This window comes from Sceloporus occidentalis, unplaced genomic scaffold, assembly GCF_023333645.1.
Source record: "Sceloporus occidentalis isolate IW3139 unplaced genomic scaffold, rSceOcc1.0.p SCAF_8, whole genome shotgun sequence".
NCBI classification, from domain to species: Eukaryota; Metazoa; Chordata; class Lepidosauria; order Squamata; family Phrynosomatidae; genus Sceloporus; species Sceloporus occidentalis.
This window is the reverse complement of record NW_028316988.1, coordinates 13774749-13798342: the sequence shown is the minus strand read 5'-3', so window position 1 is coordinate 13798342 and position 23594 is coordinate 13774749. Positions and strand designations below refer to the sequence as shown.

Below are 23594 nucleotides of genomic sequence, written 5' to 3'. Positions count from 1 at the left end.
CTGACCAGCATAGCCAATGACAAGGGGGGGAGGGATCTGTAATAGTAGTAGTAATAGCTAATAACTGCAACCAGACAACTTCTGGAGGGCTATATCCCCATCAAAGATAAACCTAAGCAACATCCTGGAAGAGGGATCTTTTCAAGAGCTAATAGCGATGAGAAATGGATTTGTGGGGTTCAACCATCACAACAAGTTGTGGTGGACTGAAAACAGACATGAAAGACTCCAGGCGTGTACACAAGAAGGCTGATGGGAACTGCAGTCCAAGGATATCTATGCACAAGACTGTCCCAAATTCTAGGCCATGAACAAGCATCTTGTGGCCTTCCATATATTTCTGAAATCGGTCACCCAGCAGCTCCTAACTGGCATAGGCAATAACAAGGGACAAAAGAAATATTATTATTATTATTAATAATAATAATAATAATAACAACAACAACAACAATAATAATAATAGCAGCAGCTAATAACTGTAACCAGACAACGTCTGGAGGAGCTAATAACCATAAGGAATGGATTCAAAGGGTTCAGCCATCACAAGTTGTGGCGGATCCAAAACAGACCTATAAGTCTCCAGGCATCTCCATGTGAACCTGGGATATGGGCTTGCACATAACGGTAAACCACGGTTAGGTCCAAGATTTGGAGGGAAAGGTGGATAGGGATACAGTCTGACATTTCCGTAGGATCACAGGGGATTCCTGATGCTCAATGATTTCATAATGGCATAATAGCAAGAATAAATGACTCACTCCCGCTCCACCCTAAATTGCGTTGTTCGAAAGGAAGAAAGCTGGGAGGCAACCAGGCATGGATTTGTATGTGTCAATTGCTGTGAGCTCAGTTCTGTTGTGATCATCAGAACACAATTCCTAGACTGACAAACCTCTGTCTAAGTTAGTCTCCACTAGACTTAAATTGTATTCCCCATCGCCATGTACGGATGTGAGAGTTGGACAGTGAGGGAAGTGGATAGGAGGAAAATCAACACATTTGAGATGTGGTCCTGGAGAAGAGTGCGGAGGATGCCATGGATGGCCAAAAACACAAATGGGTCCTTGAACAGATCAAACCTGAAATCTCCCTGGATGTCAAGATGATCATATTGAGGTTGCCGTACTTTGGCCACATCATGAGAAGGAATCCTTGGAAAATACAATAATGCTAGGAAAGGCAGAAGGCCTTAGAAAAAGAGGAAGATCACATGCCAGATGGATAAACCCAACCATGGAGATTTGCAGGACCTGAATTTGCAGGACCTAAGCAGAGCGGAGGAGTACAGGGGGCGTCTTGGAGATATGTCATCCACGGGGTTGCCATGAGTTCTGGGCCAACTCAAAGGCAGTTAACAACAACAACAACAACAACAACAACAACAACAACAACAACGAAAGGAGACCTCAGAAGCCTGACGTCTGCTCATCCCTGGTTTAGCCCACCATCCAAATCCATTACATTTGATCCACCACAACTCTTGAGCAAAGAGATATCCAAATTCTCTGCCAGTTTCCATGTTCTCCCCTTTTTTGAGGAACGCCTACCTCAATCTGGCTCTGGCCCTATATATAACCCACCGTCTCCTAGGCTTCTGAAGAAAAGTAAGATGTTCTTCTGCCCATATGGCCTCTTGTAAGTGGGCCAGATCTCCCCAAAGGGCTCCCAGAAGGTGAAATACATTCTCCGCCGCTACCCATTGCGAGCATGAGTCACTGCTTAGTTTGCTTTATAAATACACACACAACCTTTTTTTCCCTCCTTATCCTGGACAGATTTCTATTGTGTGCCACCTTGGTTCCCACACTGGGAGACAGGCGGATCAATGATTGATGCTGGATTAAATCTGCACCTTTTGGGGGAAAGTCTTAATGCATTTGCACCAACCAGAGATTGGAAAAGTTAAAATAATTCTCCCCCATCCCACTGTCCTGGAGGAACACTGGCCAGGCTTTTGTAGGGCAAAGAAGAGAGCCGGTGTGGCCTAGTGGTTGCAGCGTCAGACTAGGACTTTGGGAGACCAGGGTTCGAATCCATGGAAACCCAATGGAGTAAGTCTCACTCTCAGCCTCACAGGAAGGCAATGCCAAAGCAGAAAGAAGAGCCAGTGGTTTGAGGATTGGATTATAACTCCAGAGACCAGGGTTCAATTCCCAGCTCGGCCAAAGAAACCCACTGGGTTACCTTGGGCAAGAAGTCACACTCTCTCAGCCTCAGGGGAAGGCCATGGCAAACCTCCTCTGAACAAATCTTGCCAAGAAAACCCCATGATAGGTTCGCCTTAGGGTCTCCAGAAGTCGGAACTGACTTGAAAACACACAGCAGCAACCCAACAACTCTCCACTGACAACCCATTGTTGTCAGTGGAGAGCGGCAATCCGCATCCCCTGGAGCAGCCTTGTTTGCTTTTATTAGACTCACATAACCTTGGCCTCTATCGGGGTGGACTATAGATCCCTACGCAGGTAGCATTGCTGACATAAGCCAGTACAGCTAAACACCTGCTGGGCTTCTCTAATTCAAGGGCAAACCCCTTGAACTGTGGCAAGGCAGAATTTCCTTTTGGCATTCGTCTACGTACAAAAATAGCACATTAAAAGCTGCCTTGTGGTAAGGCCCAGCCAGGTCTGACACTGCAACCACTAGGCCACACCATCTCCCTTCTTTTGCGGTGACAACGGCTTCTTGGTCTAAGGCTCAACAACAGACCGAGACAAAAATATGAGAAACATCTCAACAACATACATTTCCCCGGATCCCTGTTTTGTGGATTTGGGGCGTTAGGGTCCTTTGGAGGAAAGTAGCGATCCCTCCCTAAGCAACAAAGGAAGCTGGTCTCCATCCCTATATATCTGCCCTAGCTCTGAAACCAGAAGCAAGCCAAGAGGTTGGAGAGAGTGCACCCAGGTAAGGCCTGCCATGGATTCCCCGGATCCCTGTTTTGTGGTTTTGGGGTTTGAGGGGCCTTTGCAGGAAAGCAGGGATGTCTCCCTAAGAAACAAAAGAAGGTGTTCCCTGTCCCTATATATCTGCCCTTGTTTTAAGAAGCAAAGAGGAGCAGAGAGTGCACCCAGGTAAGGCCTGCCATGGATTCCCTGGATCCCTGTTCTGTGGATTGCAGAATACTTGCCCAAAGGGATACATTGGGGAATACTTGCCCATAGGGATACATGATTGGGAAATACTTGCCTATAGGGAAATATTGAGGAATACTTGTCCACAGGGAAACCGTACTTGCCTATAGGGAAACACTGCAGAATGTTTGCCCACCATACACAATCATTGGACAATACTTGCCTAGGGGGAAATACTGGGAATTACCTGCCCCTAGGGATCCATTGGGGAATACTTGCCTATAAGAAAGCATTGCAGAATAGTTGCTCATAGAGATCCATTGGGGAATACTTGCCTATAGGGAGATATAAAACATAGGAAACATCTCCTATGTCCTTTGAAAGATATCAGGGATGTCCCCCTAAGAAACAAAGGAAGCCGGTCTCCATCCCTGTATCCCTGCCCTACTTTTGAGACCAGAAGCAAGGCAAGAGGTTGGAGAGAGTGGGAGTAGATACTAGTGTGCCCAGGTGAGGCCTGCCCTGGATCCCCTGGATCCCTGTTTTGTGGATTTGGGGTCTGAGGGTCCTTTGGATGAAATCAGGGATGTCTCCCTAAGAAACAAAGGAGGCCGGTCTCCATCCCTATATACCTGCCCCAGCTTTGAGAGCAGAAGCAAGGTAAGAGGCTGGAGAGCGTGTGCCCAGGTGAGGGATGAGGCCTGGCTCACCTGTCCCGCTGTGGCCCCCCAGATCTTCTTCCTCCTCTTCCTCTTCCTCTTCCTTGGGGGAGGCCGAGGGAGTCCTTGGGAGGCCCGTGGTGGGGATGCTGGGCTCTGGAGTCTCTGGAGGTGGCCAGGAGGGCTCCGAAGAGGCTGCCAAGGGCCGGGCGGAGGTGGTGGGGTGCTGGGGGTCCCATGTGGGGTGCCAGGGGGGGCTGGGGGTGCCCTGGGGCTGAGGATCACCGCTGCTGGGCTCTGCGCTGGCTCTGGGCTCCGGAGGGAAGGAGGGAGAGGATGGAGAAGGGGACCAAGGAGGCTCCTCCGAGGCTGAAGAGGCCGGGCTGCTGCTGGTGGTGCTCCCACCAAGGAGGCTCCCTTGCTCCGCTTCCTCCGAGCCCAGGCCAGCCGCAAAGAAGGAGCAGAGCAGCAGCAGCAGCAGGAGGATGGAGGCGCCCAGCTCCCGGCCGAAGATGCTCTGGAGGATGGCGCCGGTCTTCATGGCGAGAGGATGATGCCCAGCAGCAGCAGGAGGAGGAGGAGGAAGGGGCCAGCGAGGTCCTCCAGCCGGGCCCCCCTCGGCCGAGACCCATCGGGCTAGCAGCCAGGCATCCCTTGGGCAAGGCAAGGCAAGGCAAGGCAAGGAGGGAGGAAGAGGAGGCTTTCCTTCCCCTCCGGACCAGGACCAGCAGCAGCACCAGCCTTCGCTCAGGGCTGGTCCTTCTTTCTCTTCTTCCTCCTCCTCCTTCCCTCCTCCTTCTGTCCTCCTCCTCTTTTCTTCCTCCTCCTCCCTTCCTTTCCTTCTCTCCTCCTTCTCTCTCCTCTTTTCTTCCTCCTCCTTTCTTCCTCCTCCTCTTCTTCCTCTTCCTTTCCTCCCTCCTTTTCCCTTCTCTTCTCCCTCCTCTTTTATCCTCCTCCTCCTTTTCTTCCTCCTCTCCCTCCTTTATCCTCCTCCTTTTTTTCTCCCTCTTCTTCCTCCTCCTTTATCCTTTTTCTTCCTCCTCTTCCTCCTTTTTCCTCTTCTTCTTCCTCCTCCTTTCTCCCAGCAGCCCTGCAAGTGAAAGGGAGGCAAGGAAGGAAGGAGGGAGATAATTTTGTTGAGAGAGAGAGAGAAAGAAAGAAAGATAGATAGAGGGGGGAGAAAAGAGGAGAGTGACATTTGGGCCAACCAATGGGAATCCCAGCCTGGCCCACGTGACCCACCCCTTTGTGCCCTTGGCAGCCAATGCAGAGGCAAGGCTGGGGACCCAAGTTCAGCCTCCTTGCTCGCTGCACTATATATATATATGTAATATGTATATATAGGAGGCTGCTTTGTGTTGCTGAGGGAGGGATGCTTCTGGGAAAGATGCAGACAAAGGACCAGCCTTGGAAAAAGCAAGGATGGAGCCCACTTGGATCCATCCCTTCCCTTGTACACTATTATTATTATTATTATTATTATTATTATTATTATGAAATAGAGGTAAAGGGATCAGAGCCAGAGAGATGTCCTCAGAGTGGTTTGGATTTAGGAACCCTGAGAGACCAGGGTTCGAATCCCTTCTCAGCTATGGAAACCCATTGGGTGAGGCACACTCTCTCAGCCTCAGAGGGAAAGCAAGGGCAAACCCACTCCAGAAGACACAGGCCAAGAAAACCACATAAGATTCCCATCCTAAGACAAGAGGATGAATTCAAACAGAGCCCTGTTGTCAAACTGGCGAAGGAGAAGAAAGACCGACAAACGGTGCCGGCATCTGCAGTGCAGAAATAATGCAGTTTGGTACCGCTTTAACTGCCACAGCTCAATGCTATGGGATTCTGGAGTGTGCAACTTTGTGAGATGTTTAGCCTTCGAAGTGGAAATCCTTGGGTTCTACAGCATGGCGCCAGGGCAATTAAAGCGGTGCCAAAAGTGCATTATTTCTGCAGTGTGGATGCAGCCAGAGAGAGAAAAAGACCCCACAGGAGACTGTTAGGGTTTCCTCGGTCTTGACCCTTTTCTGCACAAAATGAAAGGCTTGCCTCTGGGAACTGCAAAACAAAAAGGTAGCAATGACTTGGATCGATAGTGGAAAATTCCAGAGCGTAAATGGAGCCAGAAATGTGTCATTATCGTCTCCTGTCTTGCAAATGCGTGGGCTGAGCCTTTGGAAAGAGAACAGGGCAATGCCTACACAAGAAGCTTGCTGCTTCAGGCTGTGTGTGTGCTGTGCACCTTCAAGTCAAGCCCGACTTATGGCGACCCTAAAGTGACCCTATCATGGGTTCTCTTGGCAAGACTGGTTCAGAGTAGGCTTGCCATGGCCTTCCCCTGAGGCTGAGAGAGTGTGACTTCTTGCCCATGGATACCAGTGATTCCCAAACTATGAATCTCCAGGTGTTTTGGACTTCAGCTCCCAGAAGCCCCAGTCGGGAATTCTGGGAACTGAAGTCCAAAATATCTGGAACCACTAATAGAGAACACATTTGGAGAATGGTTAGCGTCTTGGTGGATGCGGTGATTCTGAATTTCAAATCATCACCATCATCATCTAGGAGCTAACCTTTGAACCTATTTTAGGGATGGGTTTCAGCCTCATGGATAATACTAGCCATAAAAACCAGAGCAGATAAAGTCCAAATTATTATTATTATTATTATTATTATTATTATTATTATTATTTCTAACCCGCCTCTCCTATAAGATCAAGGCGGCTTACCATAATAAAAAAACAGACATTGCCATAAAATAAGCCCCATTATCCCCTGCCCTTTAAAACAACTCAAGGCCATAATTCCAACATCATAGCGATACCCATAAAAATGGAAGAGAGTCAAATCAGCTGGCGAAGTCTCGCTTGCAAGCCTCGCCATTACGTAATGGTGACCATTGGCACCAGCGGCCAAGATTTATGGGAACGCCCAGAGCGTCCTCCTCCTGCTCCTTTGTCACGTTAATTTGGAAAGTGTCGCCGTGATAAGCGACCGAGGCACGTGGCCAGCATGCCCAGCTGTGCCAGGGTGGCTTAGGGCTTTCTGGATCTGCAAAATCTGGGCAGATTCCCAATAGAAGCAATACACCTGTTGCAACGCATAGTGTCATCCTCCCACCCTGGCCTTTGGCAACAGCATTCCTCCTGCCTTTGTCCCCCAACAACCATTGTTTAAACCAGTGATGTCCAAACTCTGGCCCTCCAGGTGCTTTGGACTTCGTCTCCCAGAGTCCCAGACCATTAGCCAAGATTTTGGACATCACTGGTTTAAACTGAACATGTCATCGCATCACTAGGCCCACAAGGTTTGCATTCCTATGGCTCTTCATACAGTCTGCTTACAAAGGGCTTACCAGTCCAGTCCATACATCTGAGGATGCAGTAGTTCCCAAACTTTGGTTTTCCAGATGTTTTGGACTTCAGCTACCAAGATTCCTGACTTTTGGTTAAGCTGGTTGAGGTTTTGGAGAGTTGAAGTCCCCAAAACTTGGAGGACCAAGTTAGGTTGTATCTGCGTTGCAGAATGAATGTCGTTTGACGCTGCTGTAACGGGATCTATAGATCTGTGAGATATTTAGCCTCCTGGTGCCCCAGAAAACTACAAATCCCAGGATTCCATGGAGTTGAAGTCGAATTCATTCTGCAGTGTCTCCTTGCCTAAGACAAACCCTCTGAAATTCATGGGGTCGCCATAAGAAGACATGCAACTTGAAGGCACATACACACATATCTATGGCATCCAATGCATTGTTCTATCTATGGGGTGTGTGTTTCCCCCCCCCCAACAAATGAAACAATAGGGAAACTCCACGCACAACAGACCGACAACGCTGCTTTTTGCATTGCAACAAAAGCTCCCGTTGGCCTTCCGCCAAAGGAGAGAAGCTAAGTTTGACATTTAGGGAAGGAAGGAGAAACATCTCAAGAACGTTGGACCCCCCACCCTCACCAAAAAAAACCCAAACTGATATAGAGTAATAAATCCATTGTGCCAAGAAAGAGCTTCCTGTCTGATTATGAAGCAATTTCTTTTTTCAGTCTGACTCTAAGAGAGAAGTCTTTGTGCTTTTCTACTGGACAGTTTCAGCGTTCTTTGCGTCAGCTGGAATCTCTAACTTGTATTAAGAAATATATCTGCAATGAGTCCCAATTTGGGAGGAAAAATGGGATATATCTAATAATACTAATAATAATAATAATAATAATAATAATAATAATAATAATAATAATAATGGGGCTAAAGTTTCCGCAGTCAAAGCATATTCCAAGTGAGGTCTGACCAAAGCTGAATACTGTACTTCCATCGATCGAGAATTCAAAGATATAGCCATGTTAGTCTGTAAAATCGGTATATAAAGAAATCTTGCAGCTCCTTTTGAGACCAACTGAAAGAAAGAAGTTGGCAGCATGAGCTTTCCTAGACTTAAGTCTACTTCCTCGGATCCATACGCTCATGCTGCCAACTTCTTTCTCTCACTTAGACCCAAAGGTGCTACAAGATCTATATTCCTTGATCTATACTCCTATTGATGCAACCTAGGATCATCTTGGCTTTTTTAGCTGCTGCGTCACACTGTTGACTGATGTTCAACCTGCAGGCCACTAAGACTCCTAGATCCCTTTTGCATGGACTGTTCTCAAGCCAGGTGCCCCCCATCCTTTATCTGTGCATTTCGTTTTTAATGCTCAAGGGTACTGTCCTACATTTCTCCCTCTTGGAATCCATTTTGTTAGTTTGGGCCAGAAAAGGAGACCCTCGCCGCCTCTCTAGGCGAATGGTTGCTTTGCCAGGCCCTTCCTAGTGGCATGAGGTTCCTTCTAATGTTCAGCCAAAATCTACCCTCCTGAAACTTCGAACCCTTCAACCTGGTGCTACCCTTTCCGGCGGCAGAGAACAAACGTGCAGCCTCTTGTTTGTGACCGGCCCTGGAAGCATTGAAAGAATGTGACCATGTCAGGCATCAAAGCCCAGTCCCAGCCATTGGTCTTGCATAATCCGAGTGTTTCTTTAGGCCGTCGACAAAGATGCGCTTGTGTTGTGCTGCTTGGTTTCTGGCATCCGTCGGTTCAGGCTGTTTCACATTGTCATCTCTGCTTGCGCAAAGCCTGGAGTGTAACATAAGACAGTTTCTTGTGAAATGGATCCTTCTGTGCTGCAGAAAGTTTCCACTGTTAAGAGTAAGGTGCAACTACTAGGTGGCTCTGGACCAGGGTTCAAATCCCAGCTCAGCCATTGGATAACCTTAGGCGAGTCATGCTCTCAGCTTCAGGGGAAGGCAATGACAAACCTCCTCTGAAGAAACTTGCCAAGAAAAACTCCATATTCGGTTTGCCTTGGGGTTGTCGTAAGTCAGAAACATAGGCACACAATGACAACAGCAGGAACAGCAATCTCTGAAAGCACGAATAGATGAGCATATATGTGTTTTTAACTGAAACAACAATACATTTTGTGAGTTTTTCGGTCTATGTGGCCATGTTCTAGAAGAGTTTGTTCCTGACGTTTCGCCAGCATCTGTGGCTGGCTTCTTCGGAGAATGCTGGCATGGAAGAGAGTGGTGTGTATATATATATATATATATATATATATATGGGGGTGCGCTTTACGTGGACCTGAGCGTACGCGCTCAAGCTGCGGGGAGCTCATGGGGCGCAAGGGGCGGCACATCCATTCAAATGAATGGGGCACACACCCGTGGTGCCCCGCATGCTACCGTGCCATCGCACACAAGCCCCATTCAAATGAATGGGGCTTGAGCATAGGTGGAATTTACGTTAAGCGGGGGGATCTGGAACGGATCCCCCGCGTAAGGCAAGGGCCCACTGTATCTCCATTTGACCCTGGGTATATATATATCCAACACTATATATATACACACACACACACACACACACACACACACCACTCTCTTCCATGCTGCTGGTGAAATGTCAGGAATAAACTCTTCTAGAACATGGCCACATAGCCCGAAATACCCATAAGAAACTATGGATGCTGGCCATGAAAGCCTTCGACTTCATAAAACAATGTTAGCCAAAGTATTCTAGGTCTCCTTCTTGCAGTTTTGCAGAAATCAAGCCAGACTGACTTAAATATAGAGCTCTGTGGTTTGCAACTGCCTTCACAAGGAGAAGAGAAACAGAAAGGAAGAGTAGTTTCCCGATTCCCATTATTGACAAATTTATCTGTCACTTTGGAGTCTTGCAGAATGTTTCAGAATCATTTCCTCAGCAGCATCTAAGGAAGGCTACATATAAATACAAGACTATTTCGGCACAGCCTCAGTGGGTGATGGTGCACTGAAAATGCATTAATTCAAATCAATAAATTCAAATTAATCTCTCTCTCTTCCCACCCCCAAAATATATTGAACTCAGTACTGATGGGCAAGCGTTGTCACGAACCATCTCCCTGCAGAAGAGTGGCCAATAAACATTTTTAAATACATAAATCTGACCAAAAAAGAGTTAAGGAAACAGTTAAAAGTCTGGTGGAAATGGTTGGTTTTGGAGAGAGAGCAAGAAAGCCCTTTTCAGGTTTGGAAAGCAAACTGTGGTCGTGTTTTCCAACCAGCCAGGCTTGCAGTGCCACCTGGTGAGGATTTTGGGGTAAATAGCGAGAGAAAGAGGACAAAGAACCCAGAAAGAAAATTAAATGACACTTCCATTGTTGTTGTTGTTGCTTTGGCCGACAAGTTGTTCCCAATTTATGGCAACCTTAAGGCCATAAATATCTCGAATGATTTCCAAGCAAGGCATCATGCAGGTCAACCTGGGTTGGTACAAGGGCTGCCATTTGCCAGTCTGCTTTGCTCAGGATCATGAAATAGCTTAGGCTGGCCCTGCTGTACATTGAAAAGCAAAAGCTCCACATATAAGTATAGCTTCATACCCCCCAGGTATCCTGGTTTGGCAGCCCCAGTTAATTCAATACCTTCCCAGTTTTCTCAGTTGCTTTTACAGTGTCCCAGTTTTCTCTCTTCCCTGAACCTTCATCCTCAGCCTTACTTGAATTTCTGCAAAAGCAAAGTTGCGGCAAAAGCAAAGTTGCAGCAAAGTTTTCTCTGTTAACTGAGAAAAAACCAGAAAGGAATTGAATCTTTCCTAAAATTGATACAATTCCAAGGTTTCTCGGTTTAAAATAGTATAGATGGCCCCCCGCATTTGCAGCTTTGCCTTTTTGGGGGTTTGATTATTTATGGTTTGGATTAATATGTCCTCTCTAGGCATCTCTAGATCCTCTGCCAGAAGTTGACCATAGAGTCCTACTGCAGAACCTAGACGTTCCTAGAGAAAAGACACTTCTCTAGGCATCTGTCGGTCTTCCAGCAAGATTCAACGGCCAACCTCTGGCAGATATTGACCACAGAGTTGCACTGGAAGACTTGGAGATTCCTTGAGAGGTGTTTCCTCAGATTAAAAGAATAGTAATTTCTACTATTTGAGGTTTTTCCACATTTACAGGTGTCCTTCACCCTGACCCCAGCGAAGGTGGAGGCACTACCATAGTTTTGTGTGTTCTTCCTCCTGAACAACATCTTGTTGCCTGGCCATGCTCCAACGTGGCTTGTCCCAAACGCATCCCAATTTTCATCTATGAAATGTTGGAGGCTGTGCAGCTCCATCGCCACTCCAGCCATACCCACATAGTACCCCAGATATAAAAGAAAACGCCACCCGGTCTTGTGGTATGTGACGTGGGAACAACTTGGGCTGTGTGTCTGCCACAATTGCTTTCCTTATGTGTGTCTGGTCTTGCCGAGGAAGAAAACCTCCCGCCACCTCCTGCGAATTCATCCCAGATGCTGCTTTATGGTCTATGCTCACAAAAGAACACTAGGAGATGCATGATGCTCAATGCACCATTCAATATTCAGAAACCCATGTATTCCACAAAACATGTGAAACATATTCACCTTTCTGTAGTGTTTTATTTGGGGGGGGGGGTTGTGTATGTGTTTGCATGAATGTGCTGTTGTTGTTTTCGCAATCTCGGGAAGAACACAGTGCTTTCCAAACTTCGGCCTTCCAGCTGTTTTGGACTCCAACTCCCAGAAACCCCGGCCAGCTTGACCAAGTGTCAGGGATTCTGGAAGCTGGAGTCCAAAACATCTGGAGGACCAGGAATCACTGAAGAGTCGATGTCTTGCTTCTTCCCATCCTTTTTGCAAGCGTTCTCATCCAGGGAAAAATAAAAACAAAAGCTTGGTTTCACTGCCTCCGTTTTAAATATTTATTTGTTTTAGCATTTGCTCAGGTTTGGCTGGGTTTTCTTATTTTAAAAAAGGAAGGAAAAGAGAAAGGGAGGAAGGTGGTTAACGTGAACGGAGGAGGAAAAAGGTACACTGGTTCTATGAAGATATGAGGATCCACTTGACAAGGGAATGGAGAAGAAACAAAAGGGAGGGAAAGGTGGAACAAAGATGACCAAGAAAAAGAAGAAATAGAGAGGAGAAAGGACCTGTGATCATCATTTCACCCAAAGGGAACTTTGGGGATGAGTGATGGTTTGAGACCAGAATGGCACCCTCCAAATCTAATACGTTGATGGGGATGATGGGAAATGTAGCCCAAACCCATCAGGAGGGTCCCAGGCTGGTTTTAGTGAAAAATGCCCTTCTTTTAGGTTGAGGTATTTTGGGAGGAAAGCACCAAGACCAGAAGCTACGAAAGGAAAGAGGTTCAGCAACAAGGAGAAAGGGACACGGGTTTTAAACTCAGTTAAAAGCAAGCCAAAGACAGTTCCTTTTCTTCTTCCAAAGAATACACACAGATTAAGACTCACATATATTTTACGAAACACAAAGAGGGTTCAAAAATAAAAGGACAAGCACCAAAGCCATTCGAAATACAGTACGGCGCCGGTTACATCAATATTACATTCCTTATATAGAATCTTAAACAAAACAAAACCAAAAAACGATTACCATAATATTAATCCTCCCCTTTCTTTCGTTCCTTTTCTCTCTCTTTTTATAAAGCTCCAAATTTACATATAGAGTCTAGGTTTCTACAAAACAGAGCGAAACAGAAAAACAAAACGTAAAGGACCATCCAAGAAGACCGACCGGGCGAAGAAGTTGGCAGAGTACCTCTCCAAATATACATCTCAACAGATACAGATTTCAGTTAAACAGTATTTCTATCCCTATTCTTTAAACCAGATGGATGTTCAGAAGAAGGACTTGTTAGGTTTCAGCATTTAATCTGCATTTAAAGTTATCCAATGTGACATTGTAATGTCTCATCTATTTATCGTTTTTGCATTATGCCTGAACCTTTTTTTTTTTTTGTATGACGACTTACGGTTCAATAAATGTGATTGATCAGTCGATTGATTGATCAATTGACGAAATAGGTAACAAACCCAGAGTCAGCAGAGAAACAGAATAGACTGATTATTTATAGAAGAAAAGCTAACATGAATTAAAAATCCTCTCCTTTTCTGTCTCTCTTGCCTTTTTCGGTTCCCTCGCAGCCTAATATTTTGGTAAGTTGCACAAGAAAACACACAAGGACGCAAACACATACACACAAACACACAAAGGACAGCAGAAATGTGAGTTTCATTTCTTTTCTTCTTTTTACAAGCTTAGTTCGTGTGCTACGGGGGGGGGGGGGGGGGGGAAACAACCCATTCCCCTAAAAGCTGTGCTTTTGCTTTTTTACTTTACAAACCCACGAACGACAGAAATTAAAAAATAAGAGAAAACCTGGATTCCGAAGAACGTACAAAATAAAAATAAACCCACGTAAAATATTTAATGCACTTTTAAGTTAAGAAAAATCGATTTGTCGGTTGTCGCGTTGAAGATGGCAACGCCCCACCGAGGCCTCCCTCCGCTTCCCTTCGGTTTTGTTTCCTCCGCTCTTTCGTTCCAAAATGGAGGATTCGGCGGAGGAGCCTCGCGATGAGACACCGTAGCACCCCTTCGAACCTTAAATAGTTTGAGTCATATATATATATATGTATATATATAATAACACAATTCTTGTTTAAAAAATAAAAGAGCACCAGGTACTTCACAGCGAGAGGTAGAATCAAATGAAACAAACCCTTCTCCTCTCTATCATGATCTCTCTCTTTCTCTCTCTCTGTTTTTGCTTTTCTTTTTTCAATGTAGCACCAATCGCTTCTTTCCTGTTTTGGATATATTTCCCTCCTCATATACATACAAAAAGGGATTTTGTGTGTGTTTTTTTTTCCCATGAAGGGAAGAAGCATCTCACTTGGTTTTATTTTATTATTATTATTGCCTTAAATAATATATAATATAATATATTTATACTTCTTTCTTTTTTCTTTCGCTCTAATATTGCACATCAAAATGCTTCCTGTTCCAGAACAACAAGCAAGATGAAACGAGTTCAACAAAGCCGTCTTTCCAAGGCTTATATTCCTATCTCCTTCCCACAAACCCTGCCTTGGTTTTTGCGTCTGTGGTCCTGGAAAGCCACATTTTTTTGGTATCAAAACAACTAGACAGGGTTTTGTTTTTTGCTTTCTGTGAGATCTTATCTAACATCTTCTTTGGCGGAAGGAAGATATTTCTAAAATCTTTGGGTATAGGATTCAGTCCGTTCGACTGGCTTTCCGCTTCAGCTTCCTAAGAGCCATCGGTTAATGTCACGTTTCTGCAAAAAGCAATATTCTCTCTGCTTTCTCCGCGTCGGAAGAAATGAGAGTCTGATGGACCAAGGATTCCCAATGATGGTTTTCGGTGGGCCAAACACTACAGGGCCAGTCCTTTGGAGGCTCATTTGGAAGCGGATGAGCCCTTTTGCTCCATGATGCGCCATCTCCAAAACAAAGGAAGCCTAAGCTCAAAGGACGACAGAGGCCGACCCGTTTAGAGAAAACACACAGGCCCAACCTCAAGGAGATATTGCTTCCCAGGCTCTGATGGGGGAAGGTTGTAAATGTCAACGATGGGCAACTGGTGCAAGTCCTGGGTCCGAAACGTAAAGAGCGTCCGGTGCCACTGTCCGTCCTGAATCTGAATGCAAAGGGAGGCAGAAGAGAGAGGGAAAGAGAGAAAGAAGAAAGATAAGGACACTTTTGCAACTACACCAATAGTTCCTAAACTTTGGTCTTCCAGGATGTTTGGGACTTCAGCTCTCAGGATTCCTGACTGTTGGCCAAGCTGGCTGGGACTTCTGGGAGTTGAAGTCCAAAAGACCCAGAGAACCAAAGTTTGGGGATGCATTGGACTGCACCAGCGATTCCCAAACTTTGGTGATCCAGGTGTTTTGGACTTCAACTTCCAGAAGACCTAGCCAGCTTGGCCAACTGTCAGAAATTCTGGGAGTTGAAGTCCAAAACACCTGGAGGACCAAAGTTTGGGAATCGTTAGTGTAGTCCAATGCATCCCCAAACTTTGGTCCTCTGGGTCTTTTGGACTTGGTTAGCCTCATAAAGGTGTCACTGTTTTGTGGGTTTGGGGTGTTATTGTCCTTCGCCCTTTTCAGAAGTCATTCCAGCAGCCTGCAGTGCCTTTACGCTGGCAGCAGATGGCAATGTGGTTTTATCGAGAGAGAAATGTGATTTTCCCCAACTAGGGACAACAAAGCTTCCTCAAACAGAAAACAGGTAAAATCAGAAAGAGATGTCTCCCTCAATAAATAGAGACAACTGTGTTCCTGTATGTGAGCTATACAGTTTGTCTGCAACACCTCCATCTACTTCATCCCAAGGTGCTTCATTAACCATTTTTTTGGAGAGATCCCATACCTTACAATCGTTGGCCACTATGTCCGGTCTGAGCTGCCCGCCGGCTTCGAAGATCTGCCCGTTCCAGGCCTTGAAGCGCACAGATGTTGTCTCCAAGGGCCCTTCCCGCCACACAGGCGCGTTCAAGCAGTGGATGGTGATATTCTGCACTACCTCGGAGCTCAGGAGGTTGAGGAAATTCATTTGCACTCTTCCAGTGTCGAAGTCCAGCTAGGGAAAAATCAGGAGGAGAGATTGAAATCCACGCAGAAGACCAGAAACCGAGCATCCGTCCTCTGCCTTCCAGGCATGCAGAGCAATGTATTTGCCATTCAACTGACAGTGGCCAAAGGACATTCCCCAACAGTTAACTTCCAGATAGAGTAACACATGCAGATGCAACACAAGGTGGCATGTGTGTTTTCCCCATGAACGGAATATGCTGCCTTATGGTTGCAAAACCCAAGTGCTGTTGTGAAATAGTAGAGTGCCTTCTGTCTGCTTTTAAAAATGATCAATAGATTGTTAGTTCATAGCTTTTTGGCCGCCAGGTGTTTTGTACTTCAGCTCCCAACCCAGTACAGCTAATGCTCAAGGATTCTGGGAGCTGAAGTCGAAAACTTTTGGAGGCCAAAAGGCTGAGAACCATTCTTCTGCATTACTCTGCTTGAACCGCAATGGTGTGTTACTCTGATCTTGAAGTCCGCATACCTTTGAGGCTACGATGGGGCTGAGGCAAGTCTGTCCTCCTTGGGTGAAGTTACAGGTAACTTGAATGCTGTCTGAAGAACACCCAAGATTAGGGTCGATCCAGTAGGTACCTGAAGGAAAGAAGGTACAAGGTGTGTACAGGCCACTAAGAGTATGTGATGTATGATTTTGCTTCATGGGACTGTTAATTCCTCACACTTCTCTTGGTTTTATCACAACTGCACTGTGCATGAATGCAACCAAGATGGTGCATCAATATGGCATGTCCTTATGCAACCTAGTTACGCCTGAAGAACCAATGAAGCACCAATCTCAGGCCATATCCCAAGCCTACAGCATTATTTCTCTGGGCCAGTGATTCGCAAACTTTGGTCCTCCAAGTGTTTTGGACTTCAGCTCCCAGAATTCCTGACTACTGACCAAGCTTACAGGGACTTCTAGGAGCTGGAGTCCAAAACACTTAGAGGACCAAAGTCTGGAAGCCATTCATCTAGACTGAGCATTATATATCAGTCTCATGGTTTCTTTGAGTAATCATGTTTGTCCCTGGTTCTGGTTGAACCAATGGGGTGAAAACCACAGCCAAGTTCCTATTGATATTAGCAGACCATAGAGTTTTTGTGCTGGAAGTCTGAGGAGGCAAAGGCTACTCCTTGTTCCCTACCTGTGCAACAGCAGACAACACCTGTATGAAGCCTTGTGTGCAATGAGCCATTTGGGGGAAGAAACTGCATTTGGATGCTGTCAAAGATTTGCACAGGAATGTACTGTATTTCGTATCTCCTATGCAACGTCTCAGAAAGAAGTTATACTGACATAATCCCAGTAAGCAAAGGGATCTTGCAGCATCTTGGTGATTAAGAGAAAGAAACTGTTGCATGCCCATTCCAGGGACATAATCTCAGTTAGGCCAGGATATATCACTGGCATAAGGGATTCCAAAATCCCACTTTTCCTGCATGATGCATCATGGCCAATATGTGGTGCCAGTTATCATTCTGGGCCCAATGAACACTTACCATCCTGCATCTTCTGTTCACAGTTCATGAGGTCTCTACAGATGCGGGCCGGATTCTCCTTCGTTCCAAGGGGTCTCTTGATGCTCTGGATGAGGGTGCTGAGGTAGTGCAGAGTCTTAAAGATCTCCCCTCCCTGGTCCAGCATTGGAAGGTCTGGATGCTGGTAGGTCTGCCCAAAAGAAAGAGGAGAGGAGGAGGAGGAGGAGTAAGCAATGGACACTGTTCTCCTGCAAGGAGAAGACTTGGACAAGTCTTTTGAAAGGATTTATGGATTACCCACAACGTACCTCCGACTTGAAGACAGAGTTGGTATGCTTCACTGCTTGGAATGCTGCACCAAAGCTATCTTGCTGCTGGTTGAGAAGGAAACAAACCAACAAGGTCAACCAGTCTGAAACACTTGAAAATTGGGACTTTGTAATGTAGTTCTAGCTACCTGATTTTCAATAAGCAAACAGTGCGGGTAGATGGGGCTCATCTTGGAGCAGACGTCTGACACCATATAAGTTTATACAAGTACAGTCTATGGGTTTGGGGGTCATATTCAGTTCTTTGCGGGCCAACTGGATTTAAGTCATCGCCTTGAGAGCTCTGGTTGCTAATGTCAATGCTAGTTGAAAGACATAGAAAATGGGTATGCAAAGGGATCTAGTAGCACCTTTGAGACTAACTGAAAGAAAGAAGTTGGTAGCATGAACTTTCGTAGACTTGAACCTACTTCCTAACATGCATCTGAAGAAGTAGGCTCAAGTTTACAAAAACCCATGCTACCAACTTCTTTCTTTCAGTTAGTCTCAAAGGGGCCACAAGATCCCTTTGTCAATGATAGTTATCAAGGCAATGGTCCCAAATCTGTGTAGAGTTGAAGTCTAGAGGTGACTCTACATTGGGAATGTTAGCCCAGGGTTGACAATGTGCGATAGGATTCCTAAATACTTGGAAAGGCTAGTCACAGAATACCAGGCAAGCAAGCAGACATTGTCCTGTAGACACCTATCTTCTCTTGGTGGAGCTCCAAAACATGCCAAATTACAACCAGAATGAAGTCCTTGAGAACTTACAAGTGTAACTGGGATTCCAGGTGGGCCCTACAAAGTCAAGAGAGAAGGGAATACGTCAGATAGGTCAAGCAAACTCTTTGGGATGTGGACCATATGGAGGCTGATAAAAGCTGTAGCCATGGGGGGGGGGGGGGTAAGGGTACTTCCCACCATGAAATTATCCTTCAACCCCCAATGGCAGGAGAAAAACGACAGGTTAGAGGGGGAAGCACAGACATGTATTAGTTGATGGGGTCTCTGCACCCGTTCCCAGGTTTCTAATCTTCTCACTCTACTGCTTTGGGCACACATCCCTCTATCCTAGAAGCCTCTCATCCATTGACCCGCCAACTTCATTTTGTCAGTATCTCTTCTGCAATGAGCTGGACTTACCGGTGGTCCTGTGGGTCCACGAGGCCCTGGGGGACCCTGGGAAGAAAAAGATTGGGATGGTTAAAAAGGGATCCTCTGGATTACTCCATCAAGTCTGAATCAGAGAGTAAATTGGGCTAAAATTGAAGGAGGGATGGCGATCCCTCTTTGGCAAATGAGACAAGGACTGGGAGCTCCAAAAAGCTCACCAGATAGTAAGTGCAATGGAATATCTAGCCAAAGAAACTACCACTAGGATGGGAAACCTCAAGTCCTTCAGATGTTCTGCACTACAACTCCCATAATCCCTACCCATCAGCCATGCTGCTGGTGGACCTTATGGGAGTTGTTGGCCCAAGGTTCCTTCCCACAAAGTCCATTGGGGTTGAAGGAGAAGCCAGAATAGTCTGTGATGGCAGACACAAAACAAATTTAAGTTTCAGGTGGCAGAAGACTGCCTGGTCTTGGTTGCTCCACTCAGAAATCATGCTCCCAGAGTATCAAACCCAAAACATAGACTGGGGATGAAGGAAGCTGCAATCCTGACACATGGGGGTCCTTTGGAGGTCTGTTTCTAGATAAGAAACACTGGAAACCGTCCAATGGAATCCATAGAGCAAAAGGATACACATTTCAGGATGCTAAAAGGATGATCTTTATTTACCAAAAAGCTTTTTAGCAAATTAAGGCCATCTTTTTAGCATCCTGAAATGTGCCTCCTCTTCCTTTGTGAAGTTTGCTGGCGTCTGCAGTTGATATAATCTTAGCAGGACCTCATGTTTCCATCCACCATTTTCTCATATTTTGTTTTGTTCTTTTGCTCTTTTGGGGGGTTGAGCTTTTTCCAATTTGGTGAGCCTTTTCACTCGCCTGGCTTCTATTAAGACATCCTTCTACTGTCACACAACGGCACCGAAACTTTGTGCTCAGGATCTTAAATCCCTTACATTGAACCATATTTGCTTGCATATTTGTATTAGAACTGTTTTGCTCCTCAGAGAACTTTGGATGGCAAGAACCATTTTCTTAAAACAGACTCACCTTCGGACCTTGCAATCCCTGTTGGAGGAAGGAGAAACAAACAGATAAAGGAGATGAAAATAATCCATTGATTTGAGAAAGATGAAAAGCAATTCATACATTTGACGTGAATGTTAGTGGTTGAAACAGCCTGCATCCACACTGCAGAAATAATCCAGTTTGGCACCACTTTAATGGCCATGCCTCAATGTTAGGGGATTCTGGGAATTGTAGTTTATTGGGGCTTTGTTGAGGATTGTTTCTGCAGCGTAGATTGACTCTCAATAGTCAACATGGTTACATTTTGCATTGAAAAATCATGAAGATAGAGGACTATGTGTATAAGGCCTCCCCCAGTGTCTTCCCACCCTTTCCAGTCAAGACAACTGGGAGCAGACTGGTGGAAGACATGTCACTAGTGTTCCTAATCTCCTGGTTCAGAATAAAATCCTAAAAGGTTGCGAGATCACTCACCATTTCACCTCGACTGCCTTTGTCTCCTTTGGTGCCCTGTGGGGACAGAAAGAAATATATATTTATATGGCATATTCATTCACGTATTTAATCCATAGCCAGCGTGGCATGGTACTTTGAGCATTGGCCTACCACTCTGAAGACCAGGGTTCAAACTTTTGTTTCTTAAAGTCCTATATGGTTTGGGTCCAAGGACCGCATCTGCCTTTATCTCCCTGTTCAAGGTCTAAGATCTTCAGAAGATCTTCAGAAGAGGTCCTTCCTTCAGTCCCACCATCTTCTCAAGCTTGTTTGGTGGGAATAAAGGAGAGGGCCTTTTCAGTGGCTGCTTCTAGATTTTGGAACTCTCTTCCTAAAGATGTTGAGTTGTATTTCCAACACAAGTAAAAAATGAGCAAGACGGACACTAACCGGACTTCCTATTGGACCTGGAATCCCAAATGGACCGATGACTCCTTCTTTCCCCTATGGAGAAACATGGGATTAGTCAAGTTGCTCAAACCATCCATGCTTCTCATTGCTTTATACCTTCCCCTGTTTTACCATAGCAGTTACCATAGACCCAAAGGTAACTGCAAACTTGTCAAAAAAACACCACACAACTTGTCAACCACAACACAAACCACATGTGACCAACTACAGGAAAGCGGTGTCTTTAGATCCATCTCCACCCTCTGCATGGGATGGCTCTACTTGGAATAGAAGTGATGCTTGCATAAGATATCTCTGACCTAACAATGGGAGATATCAGAGCTCTTCGGACTTTGACCTCCAAGGAACCATGGGTGCTTTTGGGGAAAATGGATATCTTGGCAAGAATGGTTGCTTTGGGGTCTCTTAAAGGACAAGCATCTGCTTCGTCATCACTAGACAACCATTGCCTTCTGATCAGAAGAACATCTCTGAAGAGTTCAACTGCAAAGATGTAGCCAAGTAAATTTTTGTCAATGGGAAACGTTTGAGGAGAAGCAGCTACAGAAGAAGTCTAGTGCCTGGATCACAGATCCTTACTCTATAGCTTCCATACATTAATCCAAGGTTGAAATATTAATACTAGTCATAGTTACTTGTCATAGTAACCCAACCAAAGACCAATGAGACAGAAGGGGCATCCCAAACTCACCATCAGTCCTTGTGGACCTTTGGGTCCCTGGATACCTTTGAACCCGAGATCTCCGGGAGGTCCCTAAGGAGAGAGCAACACACAACCACACACAACCATTATTCTTCAAAGCATTAGAGATACAACCTCGTCATTTATTTTACAGATTAGAGACATCTTCGTGTTATTCTTTTAAAGAGAAGCCCAAACCCACAACTATTTGTCCTTTCCCCTACGACAGATTCCATCACGTCAAGAAGAAACTTTTGTGGAAGTCTTCAGTAAATACATTTTGTGACCTCAGATCCAACTATTACTCTCAGCAGATCCATTGAATCACAAATGCTTGCAAAAAGGGTTTACTTTTTTAAGTAATGGGCCTCCTCTAGTTAGGGATAAGGCCTTTTCTGGAACCTGTCCATATCCACTAAGTGCAGAACATTTAAAAATACAATAAAATAAAATGATGCTCTTCCAAGAACACCAAAAGTGCTGTGCTTTTCCGGTAACTTGCCTTTAAGGGGACTTTCAAAAACTATACCGAAGGGGATTTTTAAACATATCCTGGCCACCTTTCTATGAGCAGATCCCACTCAAGTATTGGAAAGGTTGAAATGAGACAGTCAGAATGACCGGATTGTATGTTTGCGTACCTCTTTCCTACAAAACCAACACCTCTCCCCCTAGTAGCATGGCAATCTTATGTCAGGATCTGTACATGTCTTGCTTGCACCTAGTGTGCTGTGTCAAGGTTGTGTTGCATTTGCAGAGCTAAGGTAAAGAGCCGGTTTCAACAAGAACATTATTTATGCATGCGCTGTGATCTCACCTTTGGCCCAAACAGGCCGGCGATCCCTGGAAATCCTGATTCACCAAAGTCTCCCTAGAAGGTTTCAAAAATATATAAAGAAAAGAAACACAGATGAAAGGAAGTGTTCAGTTTAAACAGCTCAGAGCTGCAAAACTCATTATGGTTCATGAGTTGGAAAGGCTAAAAAAATGGTCTCCATGCCAAGCCATGTTGAAGGGGGAGGAAATGGTTTTGTAAAGAGAGTAAAAAATCCATCTGTTCTCTGGCTCCAAAGAAGCTCTTCTTAGCAAGAGGTGACGAGAGAAGGCCAGCATTAGTGTTTTGGCATGGCCAAGTCTACAGAGACATTTGAGAACAGGAGGAGGAGGAGGAGAGGACTTGACCATCTCAGGAAGGGACAGCAAGATTCATTATTAGGTTCAGAGAAAGCTTCGTGTTAAGAGGTAGCAGTGGTTGCCTTCAACCTTTTCTTTAGCAAAATTCCTTTCCAGATGGTCTAATTTTCCTTTGCTTTCTCCTAAAACGGACCAACCACAGTACCATTTCTGAAGCTGCGCTGAGTAGCCTTGAGTTCCTCCAAGGTTTCAGACTGCAAGTCCCACCATCCTTCACCCAAGGCCATGCTATACCCTCATAACATTTAACACAGTGGTTTTCCAAACTTTGGCTCTCCAGATGTTTTGCACTGTATCTCCCAGAATTGTTGATTGTTGGCCAAGCTGGCTGGGAGCTCTGGGAATTGAAGTTCAAAACATCTGGAGGATCAGAATTTGGGGACCACTGATTTGACTACAAGTTATAAACATCCCTAAGAAGTTTGTGAGAGCCGGTGTGGTGTAGTGGTTTGAGCACTGGACTATGGCTTTGGAGACCAGGGTTCGAATCCCACCTTGGCCGTGGAAACCCATTGGATGAACTTATGCAAGTCACACTCTCCCAGCCTTAGAGGACGGCAGTGGCAACCCCCCCTGAACAGGCTAAGAGCATATGACTTGCCCATGGTCTGCCAGTGGGTGTTATAGCCGAGCCGGGAATCGAACCCTGGTCCCCAGGGTCATATCCCAACACTCAAACCACTACGCAACATTAAAAATGTACACAGCTAAAATGTTCACATCATACAAAAGTTCAAAATATAATTAAACTACGAATAGAATGAAGAGCAGTTGAAAGCATGACCGTTAGCAGTATAGCATAGCCATTATTTCCTTTCCATTATTCTCTTTTCTTTCCAAGCAAGCAAGCAATTTAAAATGCTTGTTTGCTTTAAAATGGTCTCCTTTCCCCCTCCAGTTTTTCAGCGTTGCTTCATTTTCCTTCTCTCTCATGTATGGGTCTTTGGAAAGGCACTTGCAACGTCTTTGGCTTCCAAAACAGTTCCGCTCTTGCCAAAGTGTGTCTCATGAACAGGGCAGGAAAAAGTTTCCCAAACGCCAAAAGATGTTAAGAACTCTGGAAAGGACTTTTGCAACAGAAGTGGTGGAAACCCCGGTCTTTTGAGTCATTTACAACCAAGCCGAACAAGCCCCTTTGGAATAGCTTGCGGAGCACAGCTGAGCCTCAAGGCTACGCAGGCCATAAAAGGCACTCTTTTTCCTCTATTGAT

The 23594-nt window shown here is 45.4% G+C and overlaps 2 protein-coding genes across 2 annotated transcripts in view; both read right to left on the bottom strand.

Moving 5' to 3' along the window:
- Positions 1 to 4870, bottom strand: part of MEGF9 (multiple EGF like domains 9) — a 30682-nt gene extending 25812 nt beyond the window's left edge. The window contains exon 1 of the mRNA XM_089534886.1: positions 3785 to 4870. Coding sequence (XP_089391012.1) covers positions 3785 to 4274 — 490 coding nt within the window. The 5' untranslated portion in view covers positions 4275 to 4870. The remainder of the gene's footprint in view (positions 1 to 3784) is intronic.
- An 8482-nt stretch (positions 4871 to 13352) lies between these two features.
- Positions 13353 to 23594, bottom strand: part of LOC149308000 (uncharacterized) — an 85251-nt gene continuing 75009 nt past the window's right edge. Inside the window, exons 47-58 of the mRNA XM_089536841.1 lie at positions 22007 to 22060; positions 21199 to 21261; positions 20487 to 20540; positions 20076 to 20111; positions 19623 to 19640; positions 18603 to 18638; positions 18231 to 18257; positions 17457 to 17522; positions 17170 to 17338; positions 16151 to 16260; positions 15461 to 15670; positions 13353 to 14726 (exon numbers count right to left, since the gene is read on the bottom strand). Coding sequence (XP_089392967.1) covers positions 14580 to 14726; positions 15461 to 15670; positions 16151 to 16260; positions 17170 to 17338; positions 17457 to 17522; positions 18231 to 18257; positions 18603 to 18638; positions 19623 to 19640; positions 20076 to 20111; positions 20487 to 20540; positions 21199 to 21261; positions 22007 to 22060 — 990 coding nt within the window. The 3' untranslated portion in view covers positions 13353 to 14579. The remainder of the gene's footprint in view (positions 14727 to 15460; positions 15671 to 16150; positions 16261 to 17169; positions 17339 to 17456; positions 17523 to 18230; positions 18258 to 18602; positions 18639 to 19622; positions 19641 to 20075; positions 20112 to 20486; positions 20541 to 21198; positions 21262 to 22006; positions 22061 to 23594) is intronic.